The following is a 17,209-nucleotide window of genomic DNA, read 5'->3' as shown; positions in this document are numbered from 1 at the left end:
TTGGCAAACATTTTGGCTGTGTGTCAATGAGTAATAATATTTAAAGAAATAAATACACCTACTGTTTTCGTTGGTGTGTGTGTTGGCACTGCATGTGTGTGTAAAGCAAGTCAAAGCATAGCAAGAAGTGACGGAAGATAAGACTTTATCTGTTGGCTCTGCTCACTCTCTCTGCCTCTGCTGTTCTATCGCTGCCAGACACTGACGCGAACGTTCCCTCGACTCGCTGCTACTCTAGACATCAGTGCATCCATGATGACTTTGAACACGTTCTTCCAGGTATAGAGTCTGACATGTAGAGGTGCAGAGCCATCGCTGTTTTTAATCAAGCATTTTACACATGTTTTATAAATATTTTCAGTTGAACCAAATCAATAACCTGAGAATGTCTATTTTTTCATTTGTATACATATGTTTCAGTATATTTTAGACTGTACATAACTTGCATGCCTGTGTTCTATTTCTTTGTAACATATTCTGGAGCTGCTGAACCGTGAATTTCTATAAGGAGATGAATAAAGTATCTATCTCTAAAAAGAACCAAAGGTCTATAACTGGGAAAAACACCAGTAATTCTGATTTCTATGTTGGTTTGCACGTTTGACATCCTCTGTCCTCCTTACTATTTTACTATATTAGTAATAATATAATAATAGTGTCATGTTTCAGTTTTGATGAGAACAAAGCCAAAAGTCGTGACTCAATTGAGTCATATTACTATACTATTTTTATTTATTATTATTATTTTTTATTTTCCTTGAATTTCTCGAACTCCTGTGTTGTTCTCGGTGTTGTCTTGATCTTTGAAGTATGTACTGTTTTGAGTATTGTTTTGATTGTTAAAGCGCTTTGTGACCCTGGTCTCGAAAAGCGCTATATAAATATATATTACTTACTTACTTACTTACTACTATAACTCGGTGGTTGTGTCGCTGTTAGTTAGTTATGTCCCTTTTGTGTGCTGTTGTGCAGAAGTGTGTAGAAGACTCATAAATATACTCCTTGAGTCCGACAACCACAGCTTTCCCAGACGACATGTTCGTGAACCTTTTATTGCAGTAAACAAACTGATTTCTGTTACTACTCATTATTATTATTGATTAACATTAATTCTCTTATTCAGCCAAATCTGAAGCTCCAGTGGAAAAGACGACCATTGGTTGTGTCTAACACCGGATGATTCATGGATTTCTTGTGATTATAAAACCTTGTCCTCATGACTGCGGCCCTCGGCCCTGATTGCACAATATAATGTCGTTATGCAAGACTTTGGTGACATCATGGTCGAGAGAAAAGTAGCTTTGACTCGCCAGGATGACAACACAGGATCCTGCCCACAGAGACACAATAGAAAGACTCTCAATCTCACAAGATAACCTTTATTTGGGATTTTCAAACGTGCTCCACAAGATGGATGATGATACTGACGTTCTTCTCAACGATCGCCTTCACATCCATGATGATGAATCTCTCACGGCTGCCTGGACCATGAAGGGAGCGAGGGATGAGGATATCAGCCCTTTAAGCGTTGTTTTCATCCGTCTGGAGCTGGACAAAAAAGAAGCAGGTTTATGACCAGAGAACAGATGAATTCTAAGTATGTTTGGTCGACACACTCTTGACGAGCATTCATGCCACATTGTTTACATGGATTTGTCTGCCAGTCCTCAGCACCGTCAGCACTGGAGGAAACTGGGTCAAATGCAAATGCATAGAGTTAAAGGAAGAGGAGAAAATAATTGAGGCACGAGACGTATCCGTGGAAATTTGGAGGTGGTGGTTAAATGTAGGGCATATTTGTGAATAACTGGTGGAGGAAAGTATATTATCTGACAGATGATGGAAATGAGGCAGAGACGCCATTGCCTTTAAAGAAATCTCTAAAGAAAAACTCTTTTTGACACACAGTTCACATCCAGTGTCTTCTTAAAACAAACTATACCATTGAGTCACTAAATTTAGTTAAAACCTTTATATATCAAGTGTGAAAATGGTTTTCTGTCTCCCCCAGTGTTTAAACGGTGTAACTGTAATGGCATGAAACCTTTGTTGTGGCTGGTTCTGTTTTTTTAGTGTTCTGCTAAATCAAAAGGCTCCTCAGTTTCTCAGACACCAAGTAGAGATCCTGGAATGAGGATCTGAAACACAGTAGCAGTGGTTGCTGGTTGAGATTGTATTTCACTATGAACAATAACATTGTTCGTATGGAATTGTTTTGTTTTTCTTCAATTGAGTCACGACTTTGGCTTTGTTCTCATCAAAACTGAAACATGACACTCTTGGAAGACGCCGGCATGCTTTTGACATTAAATGCACTTATAAGTCGTTAATTCATAAAAAATGTAATGTTACAACTGTAACTTTTCTATATATTATTTGAAAAAAATGACAAAAGGGAAACAATACTACCTGTGAATTAACACAAATAAATAGTTTTTGGTCAAATTCCTAATCTTCCCCAATGTGTTGAATCTTTTTTTTCCAACTGTAGCGTAGATTTTATTTTGAGAATCATGTTCAGCCTCATTTTTATTCGACACCAACTTTTGCGTTGCGTCTCGTAATCATTGTATTGCATAATTTCCAACGACAACCAGTGTTTGCTGGGAAACTATGTTGGAGAAAATGAGGAAGTGGCTCATCAGTCTCTGGAAAATATGTTTGTCCATAACAAGGTTTGTTAATAACGAGGTTTGTCCATAACAAGGTTTGTTAATAACGAGGTTTGTCCATAACAAGGTTTGTTAATAACGAGGTTTGTTAATAACGAGGTTTGTTAATAACGAGGGGAGATGTTTGTAACGATTGGAAGATTAACACATTAACACAAGCAAACAGAACAAAGCAGAAAAGCAGTGGAATCTACAATAAGAAGAGATTAAAGATTCAAAGCGTTTATTGTCAGAGGTACTACGTACCATGAAATTCTTACTTTGTATCCCCAACAAAAGTGCACAGTATAAACATATATATAGATATCTATATATCTATATATAGATCTATATATATAGATATCTATATCTATATATAGATATATATGTAACTATATATACATTTGAAAAATAAAATCTCAAAACGGCAACAAAAGTACAAACACGTCTGCCTCGGAGGCGCCATCTTGCATTTACAGTTAAGTCTCTGACGGTAATTGTTTAACTTGTGATGTCAAAACTCGGCATGGATTAATTGTTGGTCAGATATGTTCTCTCGACAGGCTTCAGATATGTTCTCTCGACAGGCTTCAGATATGTTCTCTCGACAGGCTTCAGATAGGTTCTCTCGACAGGCTTCAGATAGGTCTCTCGACAGGCTTCAGATATGTTCTCTCGACAGGCTTCAGATATGTTCTCTCGACAGGTTTCAGATATGTTCAGATATGTTCTCTCGACAGGCTTCAGATATGTTCTCTCGACAGGCTTCAGATATGTTCTCTCGACAGGCTTCAGATATGTTCTCTCGACAGGCTTCAGATATGTTCTCTCGACAGGCTTCAGATATGTTCTCTCGACAGGCTTCAGATATGTTCTCTCGACAGGCTTCAGATAGGTTCTCTCGACAGGCTTCAGATAGGTTCTCTCGACAGGCTTCAGATAGGTTCTCTCGACAGGCTTCAGATATGTTCTCTCGACAGGCTTCAGATATGTTCAGATATGTTCTCTCGACAGGTTTCAGATATGTTCAGATATGTTCTCTCGACAGGCTTCAGATATGTTCTCTCGACAGGCTTCAGATATGTTCAGATATGTTCTCTTGACAGGTTTCAGATATGTTCAGATATGTTCTCTCGACAGGCTTCAGATATGTTCTCTCGACAGGCTTCAGATATGTTCTCTCGACAGGCTTCTTCAGATATGTTCTCTCGACAGGCTTCAGATATGTTCTCGCGACAGGCTTCAGATATGTTAAGATATGTTCTCTCGACAGGCTTCAGATATGTTCTCTCGACAGGCTTCAGATATGTTCAGATATGTTCTCTTGACAGGCTTCAGATATGTTCTCTCGACAGGCTTCAGATATGTTCTCTCGACAGGTTTCAGATATGTTCAGATATGTTCTCTCGACAGGCTTCAGATATGTTCAGATATGTTCTCTCGACAGGCTTCAGATATGTTCTCTTGACAGGCTTCAGATATGTTCTCTCGACAGGCTTCAGATATGTTCTCTCGACAGGCTTCAGATATGTTCAGATATGTTCTCTCGACAGGCTTCAGATATGTTCTCTCGACAGGCTTCAGATATGTTCTCTCGACAGGCTTCAGATATGTTCTCTCGACAGGCTTCAGATATGTTCTCTCGACAGGCTTCAGATATGTTCTCTCGACAGGCTTCAGATATGTTCTCTCGACAGGCTTCAGATATGTTCAGATATGTTCTCTCGACAGGCTTCAGATATGTTCTCTCGACAGGCTTCAGATATGTTCTCTCGACAGGCTTCAGATATGTTCTCTTGACAGGCTTCAGATATGTTCAGATATGTTCTCTCGACAGGCTTCAGATAGGTTCTCTCGACAGGCTTCAGATATGTTCTCTCGACAGGCTTCAGATATGTTCAGATATGTTCTCTCGACAGGCTTCAGATATGTTCTCTCGACAGGCTTCAGATATGTTCAGATATGTTCTCTCGACAGGCTTCAGATAGGTTCTCTCGACAGGCTTCAGATATGTTCTCTCGACAGGCTTCAGATATGTTCAGATATGTTCTCTCGACAGGTTTCAGATATGTTCAGATATGTTCTCTCGACAGGCTTCAGATATGTTCTCTCGACAGGCTTCAGATATGTTCAGATATGTTCTCTTGACAGGTTTCAGATATGTTCAGATATGTTCTCTCGACAGGCTTCAGATAGGTTCTCTCGACAGGCTTCAGATAGGTTCTCTCGACAGGCTTCAGATAGGTTCTCTCGACAGGCTTCAGATATGTTTTCTCGACAGGCTTCAGATATGTTCAGATATGTTCTCTCGACAGGCTTCAGATATGTTCTCTCGACAGGCTTCAGATATGTTCAGATATGTTCTCTCGACAGGCTTCAGATAGGTTCTCTCGACAGGCTTCAGATAGGTTCTCTCGACAGGCTTCAGATATGTTCTCTCGACAGGCTTCAGATATGTTCAGATATGTTCTCTCGACAGGTTTCAGATATGTTCAGATATGTTCTCTCGACAGGCTTCAGATATGTTCTCTCGACAGGCTTCAGATATGTTCAGATATGTTCTCTTGACAGGTTTCAGATATGTTCAGATATGTTCTCTCGACAGGCTTCAGATATGTTCTCTCGACAGGCTTCAGATATGTTCTCTCGACAGGCTTCTTCAGATATGTTCTCTCGACAGGCTTCAGATATGTTCTCGCGACAGGCTTCAGATATGTTAAGATATGTTCTCTCGACAGGCTTCAGATATGTTCTCTCGACAGGCTTCAGATATGTTCAGATATGTTCTCTTGACAGGCTTCAGATATGTTCTCTCGACAGGCTTCAGATATGTTCTCTCGACAGGTTTCAGATATGTTCAGATATGTTCTCTCGACAGGCTTCAGATATGTTCTCTTGACAGGCTTCAGATATGTTCTCTCGACAGGCTTCAGATATGTTCTCTCGACAGGCTTCAGATATGTTCTCTCGACAGGCTTCAGATATGTTCTCTCGACAGGCTTCAGATATGTTCTCTCGACAGGCTTCAGATATGTTCTCTCGACAGGCTTCAGATATGTTCTCTCGACAGGCTTCAGATATGTTCTCTCGACAGGCTTCAGATATGTTCAGATATGTTCTCTCGACAGGTTTCAGATATGTTCAGATATGTTCTCTCGACAGGCTTCACATATGTTCTCTCGACAGGCTTCAGATATGTTCTCTCGACAGGCTTCAGATATGTTCTCTTGACAGGCTTCAGATATGTTCAGATATGTTCTCTCGACAGGCTTCAGATAGGTTCTCTCGACAGGCTTCAGATAGGTTCTCTCGACAGGCTTCAGATATGTTCTCTCGACAGGCTTCAGATATGTTCAGATATGTTCTCTCGACAGGTTTCACATATGTTCAGATATGTTCTCTCGACAGGCTTCAGATATGTTCTCTCGACAGGCTTCAGATATGTTCAGATATGTTCTCTTGACAGGTTTCAGATATGTTCAGATATGTTCTCTCGACAGGCTTCAGATATGTTCTCTCGACAGGCTTCAGATATGTTCTCTCGACAGGCTTCTTCAGATATGTTCTCTCGACAGGCTTCAGATATGTTCTCGCGACAGGCTTCAGATATGTTAAGATATGTTCTCTCGACAGGCTTCAGATATGTTCTCTCGACAGGCTTCAGATATGTTCAGATATGTTCTCTTGACAGGCTTCAGATATGTTCTCTCGACAGGCTTCAGATATGTTCTCTCGACAGGTTTCAGATATGTTCAGATATGTTCTCTCGACAGGCTTCAGATATGTTCAGATATGTTCTCTCGACAGGCTTCAGATATGTTCTCTTGACAGGCTTCAGATATGTTCTCTCGACAGGCTTCAGATATGTTCTCTCGACAGGCTTCAGATATGTTCAGATATGTTCTCTCGACAGGCTTCAGATATGTTCTCTCGACAGGCTTCAGATATGTTCTCTCGACAGGCTTCAGATATGTTCTCTCGACAGGCTTCAGATATGTTCTCTCGACAGGCTTCAGATATGTTCTCTCGACAGGCTTCAGATATGTTCTCTTGACAGGCTTCAGATATGTTCTCTTGACAGGCTTCAGATATGTTCTCTCGACAGGCTTCAGATATGTTCTCTCGACAGGCTTCAGATATGTTCTCTCGACAGGCTTCAGATATGTTCAAATATGTTCTCTCGACAGGCTTCAGATATGTTCTCTCGACAGGCTTCAGATATGTTCAGATATGGTCTCTTGTCAGGCTTCAGATATGTTCTCTCGACAGGCTTCAGATATGTTCTCTCGACAGGCTTCAGATATGTTCTCTCGACAGGCTTCAGATATGTTCTCTCGACAGGCTTCAGATATGTTCTCTCGACAGGCTTAAGATATGTTCAGATATGTTCTCTCGACAGGCTTCAGATATGTTCTCTCGACAGGCTTCAGATATGTTCTCTCGACAGGTTTCAGATATGTTCAGATATGTTCTCTCGACAGGCTTCAGATATGTTCTCTCGACAGGCTTCAGATATGTTCTCTCGACAGGCTTCAGATATGTTCAGATATGTTCTCTCGACAGGCTTCTGATATGTTCTCTCGACAGGCTTCTGATATGTTCAGATATGTTCTCTCGACAGGCTTCTGATATGTTCTCTCGACAGGCTTCTGATATGTTCAGATATGTTCTCTCGACAGGCTTCAGATATGTTCTATCGACAGGCTTCAGATATGTTCAGATATGTTCTCTCGACAGGCTTCAGATATGTTCTCTCGACAGGCTTCTGATATGTTCTCTCGACAGGCTTCAGATGTGTTCAGATACTGTATGTTCTCTCGACAGGCTTCAGATATATTCTCTCGACAGGCTTAAGATATGTTCTCTCGACAGGCTTCAGATATGTTAAGATATGTTCTCTCGACAGGCTTCAGATATGTTCTCTCGACAGGCTTCAGATATGTTAAGATATGTTCTCTCGACAGGCTTCAGATATGTTCTCTCGACAGGCTTCAGATATGTTCTCTCGACAGGTTTCAGATATGTTCAGATATGTTCTCTCGACAGGCTTCAGATATGTTCTCTCGACAGGCTTCAGATATGTTCTCTCGACAGGCTTCAGATATGTTCAGATATGTTCTCTCGACAGGCTTCTGATATGTTCTCTCGACAGGCTTCTGATATGTTCAGATATGTTCTCTCGACAGGCTTCAGATATGTTCTCTCGACAGGCTTCAGATATGTTCTCTCGACAGGCTTCAGATATGTTCTCTCGACAGGCTTCAGATATGTTCTCGACAGGTTTCAGATATGTTCAGATATGTTCTCTCGACGGGCTTCAGATATGTTCTCTCGACAGGCTTCAGATATGTTCAGATATGTTCTCTCGACAGGTTTCAGATATGTTCTCTCGACAGGCTTCAGATATGTTCTCTCGACAGGCTTCAGATATGTTCTCTCGACAGGCTTCAGATATGTTCTCTCGACAGGCTTCAGATATGTTCAGATATGTTCTCTCGACAGGCTTCTGATATGTTCTCTCGACAGGCTTCTGATATGTTCAGATATGTTCTCTCGACAGGCTTCAGATATGTTCTCTCGACAGGCTTCAGATATGTTCTCTTGACAGGCTTCAGATATGTTCTCTCGACAGGCTTCAGATATGTTCTCTCGACAGGTTTCAGATATGTTCTCTCGACAGGCTTCAAATATGTTCTCTCGACAGGCTTCAGATATGTTCAGATATGTTCTCTCGACAGGCTTCAGATATGTTCTCTCGACAGGCTTCAGATATGTTCAGATATGTTCTCTCGACAGGCTTCAGATATGTTCTCTCGACAGGCTTCAGATATGTTCTCTCGACAGGTTTCAGATATGTTCAGATATGTTCTCTCGACAGGCTTCAGATATGTTCAGATATGTTCTCTCGACAGGTTTCAGATATGTTCTCTCGACAGGCTTCAGATATGTTCTCTCGACAGGCTTCAGATATGTTCTCTCGACAGGCTTCAGATATGTTCTCTCGACAGGCTTCAGATATGTTCAGATATGTTCTCTCGACAGGCTTCTGATATGTTCTCTCGACAGGCTTCTGATATGTTCAGATATGTTCTCTCGACAGGCTTCAGATATGTTCTCTCGACAGGCTTCAGATATGTTCTCTCGACAGGCTTCAGATATGTTCTCTTGACAGGCTTCAGATATGTTCTCTCGACAGGCTTCAGATATGTTCTCTCGACAGGTTTCAGATATGTTCAGATATGTTCTCTCGACAGGCTTCAAATATGTTCTCTCGACAGGCTTCAGATATGTTCAGATATGTTCTCTCGACAGGCTTCAGATATGTTCTCTCGACAGGCTTCAGATATGTTCAGATATGTTCTCTCGACAGGCTTCAGATATGTTCTCTCGACAGGCTTCAGATATGTTCTCTCGACAGGCTTCAGATATGTTCTCTCGACAGGCTTCAGATATGTTCTCTCGACAGGCTTCAGATATGTTCAGATATGTTCTCTCGACAGGCTTCAGATATGTTCTCTCGACAGGCTTCAGATATGTTCCCTCGACAGGCTTCAGATATGTTCTCTCGACAGGCTTCAGATACGTTGAAGCTCACAAGGTTGATTCTCTGCAGGCACATATTCTGACCTCCATGACACATTCCTCTTGCTTGTGTCTTTTTTGATTAGCAACACTGCATGAACGCTGACCGGCCACTAAACCTCTTTTGATGGAATCCAACAGTTTCTTTCTAATCACTGTGATGTTACCTGTTGAAACAAACAAGATCGAACAAGACGAAGACGACTCCTCAGGATGGGTTCGGGTCATAGATCTTGTTTTTCTTCTGATCCCACAAATGGTTGCCGATGGTGATGATGTTTCTTTGAAACATTTCTTGGTGCTTCGTCCTCCAGACTGGATCAGTTCCTTGGATTCTACCTTCACTCTCACACACATCAGTCCTGCAGCTCAACTAAACCATCCTTTCAACACAACTGAACATGAACGAAGAATCTGTTTGTTTTTCTATTAAGTTCTTTTGACCTACATGTATGTTTGCTGAGCAGCAGACGCTGAACACACGTCATCAAGTGATTCTTCCAATAGAATGAACTTGTTCTCCTCTTGCCTTCAGACTACCTGGCAAAACATGGCCGTCTCAGCGAGCTGGAGGCTCGGAGGAAGTTCTGGCAGATCTTGTCTGCAGTGGAGTTTTGTCACAACCGCAACATTGTTCACCGAGACCTGAAGGCAGAGAATCTGCTGCTGGATGGACACATGAATATCAAAATTGCAGGTACTTTCTCCCTTTTTTCCTTGTCCGAGTCCAGTTTGCTCCAGTCGACTGAAGTTCAGATGAAGGGTGAAAAGTTTTGAATGATGCAGTAAAGACACGTCTATGGTCAGACGACACAAACGATTGGTTTAAACCTTCATCAAGGGTTTAAGACTATTTTCATTTTGGAACTAAACTATTTGGTTCAAGTGTTTTAAAGTCAACATTAAAATGTCAATATCATAAGTCAACTAAAACAAAAAACAAACAAAAGTGAAGCTGCACGGTCGTGGCAATAGTTCCTAATTTTGGCCGATCAATATTTGGAACTTTGAAGATGATAAATCTCCTCATTTTCATGTCATCAAATGTGGCAAAAAAACAAGCAGCTAAAAAGATTAATTGTGAATAAGAAAAACAAGGTGAACACATGAAGCCTAGTTGTTAAATAAGTGTTTAATCTGCTGTGAACATGTGAAGTATTTGAATGTAAAGCAGATCATGGTCTTTACACCTACAACAGGAATGACCATATAAGGATGTGAAGCAGATCATGTTCACCTGTTGATCACAAACAAACTTTTCTGAAGCAGATCAAAAATTACTTTGAGATTAGAAACATGTTAATAAAAACATATTTTAGTATTCTTAGTAGTGAAAATAAAAACATAAAACTTATTATTAGTGAAGTTAAAAACATATATTTATTATTGTTAGTAGTGGAGTTAAAAACATTTATTTATTCAGTTAGTAGTGGAGTTAAAAACATATATTTATTCAGTTAGTAGTGGAGTTAAAAACATTTATTTATTCAGTTAGTAGTGGAGTTAAAAACATATATTTATTCAGTTAGTAGTGGAGTTAAAAACATTTATTTATTCAGTTAGTAGTGGAGTTAAAAACATATATTTATTCAGTTAGTAGTGGAGTTAAAAACATTTATTTATTATTGTTAGTGGAGTTAAAAACTTATATTTATTATTGTTAGTAGTCGAGTTAAAAACGTATATTTATTATTGTTAGTAGTGGAGTTAAAAACATATATTTATTATTGTTAGTAGTGGAGTTAAAAACATATTTATTATTGTTAGTAGTGGAGTTAAAAACATATATTTATTATTGTTAGTAGTGCAGTTAAAAACATATATTTATTATTGTTAGTAGTGGAGTTAAAAACATATATTTATTATTGTTAGTAGTCGAGTTAAAAACATATATTTATTATTGTTAGTAGTGGAGTTAAAAACATATTTATTATTGTTAGTAGTGAGTTAAAAACATATATTTATTATTGTTAGTAGTGGAGTTAAAAACATATATTTATTATTGTTAGTAGTCGAGTTAAAAACATATATTTATTATTGTTAGTAGTGGAGTTAAAAACATATATTTATTATTGTTAGTAGTGGAGTTAAAAACATGTATTTATTATTGTTAGTAGTGCAGTTAAAAACATATATTTATTATTGTTAGTAGTGGAGTTAAAAACATATATTTATTATTGTTAGTAGTGGAGTTAAAAACGTATATTTATTATTGTTAGTAGTGGAGTTAAAAACATATATTTATTATTGTTAGTAGTGGAGTTAAAAACATATATTTATTATTGTTAGTAGTGGAGTTAAAAACATGTATTTATTATTGTTAGTAGTGGAGTTAAAAACATATATTTATTCAGTTAGTAGTGGAGTTAAAAACATATATTTATTCTGTTAGTAGTGGAGTTAAAAACATATATTTATTATTGTTAGTAGTGGAGTTAAAAACATATATTTATTATTGTTAGTAGTGGAGTTAAAAACATATATTTATTATTGTTAGTAGTGGAGTTAAAAACATATATTTATTATTGTTAGTAGTGGAGTTAAAAACATAAATTTATTATTGTTAGTAGTGGAGTTAAAAACATAAATTTATTATTGTTAGTAGTGGAGTTAAAAACATAAATTTATTATTGTTAGTAGTGGAGTTAAAAACATATATTTATTATTGTTAGTAGTGGAGTTAAAAACATATATTTATTATTGTTAGTAGTGGAGTTAAAAACATAAATTTATTATTGTTAGTAGTGGAGTTAAAAACATATATTTATTATTGTTAGTAGTGGAGTTAAAAACATAAATTTATTATTGTTAGTAGTGGAGTTAAAAACATAAATTTATTATTGTTAGTAGTGGAGTTAAAAACATATATTTATTATTGTTAGTAGTGGAGTTAAAAACATATATTTATTATTGTTAGTAGTGGAGTTAAAAACATATATTTATTATTGTTAGTAGTGAAGTTAAAAACATATATTTATTCTGTTAGTAGTGGAGTTAAAAACATATATTTATTATTGTTAGTAGTGGAGTTAAAAACATATATTTATTCTGTTAGTAGTGGAGTTAAAAACATATATTTATTATTGTTAGTAGTGGAGTTAAAAACGTATATTTATTCAGTTAGTAGTGGAGTTAAAAACATATATTTATTCAGTTAGTAGTGGAGTTAAAAACATATATTTATTATTGTTAGTAGTGGAGTTAAAAACATATATTTATTATTGTTAGTAGTGGAGTTAAAAACATATATTTATTCAGTTAGTAGTGGAGTTAAAAACATATATTTATTCAGTTAGTAGTGGAGTTAAAAACATATAGTTATTATTGTTAGTAGTGGAGTTAAAAACATATATTTATTCAGTTAGTAGTGGAGTTAAAAACATATATTTATTCAGTTAGTAGTGGAGTTAAAAACATATATTTATTCAGTTAGTAGTGGAGTTAAAAACATATATTTATTCAGTTAGTAGTGGTGTTAAAAACGTATAGTTATTATTGTTAGTAGTGGAGTTAAAAACATATATTTATTCAGTTAGTAGTGGAGTTAAAAACATATAGTTATTATTGTTAGTAGTGGAGTTAAAAACATATATTTATTATTGTTAGTAGTGGAGTTAAAAACATATAGTTATTATTGTTAGTAGTGGAGTTAAAAACATATATTTATTATTGTTAGTAGTGGAGTTAAAAACATATATTTATTCAGTTAGTAGTGGAGTTAAAAACATATATTTATTCAGTTAGTAGTGGAGTTAAAAACATATATTTATTCAGTTAGTAGTGGAGTTAAAAACATATATTTATTATTGTTAGTAGTGGAGTTAAAAACATATATTTATTATTGTTAGTAGTGGAGTTAAAAACATATATTTATTCAGTTAGTAGTGGAGTTAAAAACATATATTTATTATTGTTAGTAGTGGAGTTAAAAACATATATTTATTCAGTTAGTAGTGGAGTTAAAAACATATATTTATTATTGTTCGTAGTGTAGTTAAAAACATATAGTTATTATTGTTAGTAGTGGAGTTAAAAACATATATTTATTATTGTTAGTAGTGGAGTTAAAAACATATATTTATTATTGTTAGTAGTGGAGTTAAAAACATATATTTATTATTGTTAGTAGTGGAGTTAAAAACATATATTTATTATTGTTAGTAGTGGAGTTAAAAACATATATTTATTCAGTTAGTAGTGGAGTTAAAAACATATATTTATTATTGTTAGTAGTGGAGTTAAAAACATATATTTATTATTGTTAGTAGTGGAGTTAAAAACATATATTTATTATTGTTAGTAGTGGAGTTAAAAACATATAGTTATTATTGTTAGTAGTGGAGTTAAAAACATATATTTATTCAGTTAGTAGTGGAGTTAAAAACATATAGTTATTATTGTTAGTAGTGGAGTTAAAAACATATATTTATTCAGTTAGTAGTGGAGTTAAAAACATATAGTTATTATTGCTAGTAGTGGAGTTAAAAACATATAGTTATTATTGTTAGTAGTGGAATTAAAAACATATATTTATTCAGTTAGTAGTGGAGTTAAAAACATATATTTATTATTGTTAGTAGTGGAGTTAAAAACATATATTTATTCAGTTAGTAGTGGAGTTAAAAACATATATTTATTCAGTTAGTAGTGGAGTTAAAAACATATATTTATTCAGTTAGTAGTGGAGTTAAAAACATATATTTATTCAGTTAGTAGTGGAGTTAAAAACATATAGTTATTATTGTTAGTAGTGGAGTTAAAAACATATATTTATTATTGTTAGTAGTGGAGTTAAAAACATATATTTATTCAGTTAGTAGTGGAGTTAAAAACATATATTTATTCAGTTAGTAGTGGAGTTAAAAACATATATTTATTCAGTTAGTAGTGGAGTTAAAAACGTATAGTTATTATTGTTAGTAGTGGAGTTAAAAACATATATTTATTATTGTTAGTAGTGGAGTTAAAAACATATAGTTATTATTGTTAGTAGTGGAGTTAAAAACATATATTTATTATTGTTAGTAGTGGAGTTAAAAACATATATTTATTCAGTTAGTAGTGGAGTTAAAAACATATATTTATTATTGTTAGTAGTGGAGTTAAAAACATATATTTATTCAGTTAGTAGTGGAGTTAAAAACATATATTTATTATTGTTAGTAGTGGAGTTAAAAACATATATTTATTCAGTTAGTAGTGGAGTTAAAAACATATATTTATTCAGTTAGTAGTGGAGTTAAAAACATATATTTATTCAGTTAGTAGTGGAGTTAAAAACATATATTTATTCAGTTAGTAGTGGAGTTAAAAACATATAGTTATTATTGTTAGTAGTGGAGTTAAAAACATATATTTATTATTGTTAGTAGTGGAGTTAAAAACATATATTTATTCAGTTAGTAGTGGAGTTAAAAACATATATTTATTCAGTTAGTAGTGGAGTTAAAAACATATATTTATTCAGTTAGTAGTGGAGTTAAAAACGTATAGTTATTATTGTTAGTAGTGGAGTTAAAAACATATATTTATTATTGTTAGTAGTGGAGTTAAAAACATATAGTTATTATTGTTAGTAGTGGAGTTAAAAACATATATTTATTATTGTTAGTAGTGGAGTTAAAAACATATATTTATTCAGTTAGTAGTGGAGTTAAAAACGTATATTTATTATTGTTAGTAGTGGAGTTAAAAACATATATTTATTATTGTTAGTAGTGGAGTTAAAAACATATATTTATTCAGTTAGTAGTGGAGTTAAAAACATATATTTATTATTGTTAGTAGTGGAGTTAAAAACATATATTTATTCAGTTAGTAGTGGAGTTAAAAACATATAGTTATTATTGTTAGTAGTGGAGTTAAAAACATATATTTATTCAGTTAGTAGTGGAGTTAAAAACATATATTTATTATTGTTAGTAGTGGAGTTAAAAACATATATTTATTATTGTTAGTAGTGGAGTTAAAAACATATATTTATTCAGTTAGTAGTGGAGTTAAAAACATATAGTTATTATTGTTAGTAGTGGAGTTAAAAACATATATTTATTCAGTTAGTAGTGGAGTTAAAAACATATATTTATTATTGTTAGTAGTGGAGTTAAAAACATATATTTATTCAGTTAGTAGTGGAGTTAAAAACATATAGTTATTATTGTTAGTAGTGGAGTTAAAAACATATATTTATTATTGTTAGTAGTGGAGTTAAAAACATATATTTATTCAGTTAGTAGTGGAGTTAAAAACATATATTTATTATTGTTAGTAGTGGAGTTAAAAACATATATTTATTCAGTTAGTAGTGGAGTTAAAAACATATATTTATTATTGTTCGTAGTGTAGTTAAAAACATATAGTTATTATTGTTAGTAGTGGAGTTAAAAACATATATTTATTCAGTTAGTAGTGGAGTTAAAAACATATAGTTATTATTGTTAGTAGTGGAGTTAAAAACATATATTTATTATTGTTAGTAGTGGAGTTAAAAACATATAGTTATTATTGTTAGTAGTGGAGTTAAAAACATATATTTATTCAGTTAGTAGTGGAGTTAAAAACATATAGTTATTATTGTTAGTAGTGGAGTTAAAAACATATATTTATTATTGTTAGTAGTGGAGTTAAAAACATATAGTTATTATTGTTAGTAGTGGAGTTAAAAACATATATTTATTATTGTTAGTAGTGGAGTTAAAAACATATATTTATTCAGTTAGTAGTGGAGTTAAAAACATATATTTATTATTGTTAGTAGTGGAGTTAAAAACATATATTTATTATTGTTAGTAGTGGAGTTAAAAACATATATTTATTCAGTTAGTAGTGGAGTTAAAAACATATATTTATTATTGTTAGTAGTGGAGTTAAAAACATATATTTATTCAGTTAGTAGTGGAGTTAAAAACATATATTTATTATTGTTCGTAGTGTAGTTAAAAACATATAGTTATTATTGTTAGTAGTGGAGTTAAAAACATATATTTATTATTGTTAGTAGTGGAGTTAAAAACATATATTTATTATTGTTAGTAGTGGAGTTAAAAACATATATTTATTATTGTTAGTAGTGGAGTTAAAAACATATATTTATTATTGTTAGTAGTGGAGTTAAAAACATATATTTATTCAGTTAGTAGTGGAGTTAAAAACATATATTTATTATTGTTAGTAGTGGAGTTAAAAACATATATTTATTATTGTTAGTAGTGGAGTTAAAAACATATAGTTATTATTGTTAGTAGTGGAGTTAAAAACATATATTTATTCAGTTAGTAGTGGAGTTAAAAACATATAGTTATTATTGTTAGTAGTGGAGTTAAAAACATATATTTATTCAGTTAGTAGTGGAGTTAAAAACATATATTTATTATTGTTAGTAGTGGAGTTAAAAACATATATTTATTCAGTTAGTAGTGGAGTTAAAAACATATATTTATTATTGTTAGTAGTGGAGTTAAAAACATATAGTTATTATTGTTAGTAGTGGAGTTAAAAACGTATATTTATTATTGTTAGTAGTGGAGTTAAAAACATATATTTATTATTGTTAGTAGTGGAGTTAAAAACATATATTTATTATTGTTAGTAGTGGAGTTAAAAACATATAGTTATTATTGTTAGTAGTGGAGTTAAAAACATATATTTATTATTGTTAGTAGTGGAGTTAAAAACATATGGTTATTATTGTTAGTAGTGGAGTTAAAAACGTATAGTTATTATTGTTAGTAGTGGAGTTAAAAACATATATTTATTATTGTTAGTGGTGAAGTTAAAAACATATAGTTATTATTGTTAGTAGTGGAGTTAAAAACATATAGTTATTATTGTTAGTAGTGGAGTTAAAACAGATGTCAATCATCCTAACATAACTGTCATATGAGAAGATAATTATAAAGACTTGCTGGGATCAGAGATCTAAAGCAGACTCTGCTGGTTCTGGATTAAACTTTCAATATCAAACTAACTTTACCTGT

At 33.7% G+C, this 17,209-nt stretch overlaps 1 protein-coding gene across 2 annotated transcripts in view; it reads left to right on the top strand.

The window, feature by feature from the left end:
* The window catches only part of sik2b (salt-inducible kinase 2b), a 59,725-nt gene that overhangs the window by 9,788 nt on the left and 32,728 nt on the right, over nucleotides 1-17,209 (top strand). For both annotated transcript variants that reach the window (XM_087794799.1, XM_087794798.1), the window contains exon 4: nucleotides 9,769-9,930. In XM_087794799.1, coding sequence (XP_087650925.1) covers nucleotides 9,769-9,930 — 162 coding nt within the window. The remainder of the gene's footprint in view (nucleotides 1-9,768; nucleotides 9,931-17,209) is intronic.

This window comes from Callionymus lyra, chromosome 7 (assembly GCF_982586985.1).
Source record: "Callionymus lyra chromosome 7, fCalLyr1.hap1.1, whole genome shotgun sequence".
Taxonomy (NCBI): Eukaryota; Metazoa; Chordata; class Actinopteri; order Syngnathiformes; family Callionymidae; genus Callionymus; species Callionymus lyra.
The sequence above is the reverse complement of the archived record's forward strand: the minus strand, read 5'-3'. Positions and strand labels throughout refer to the sequence as shown.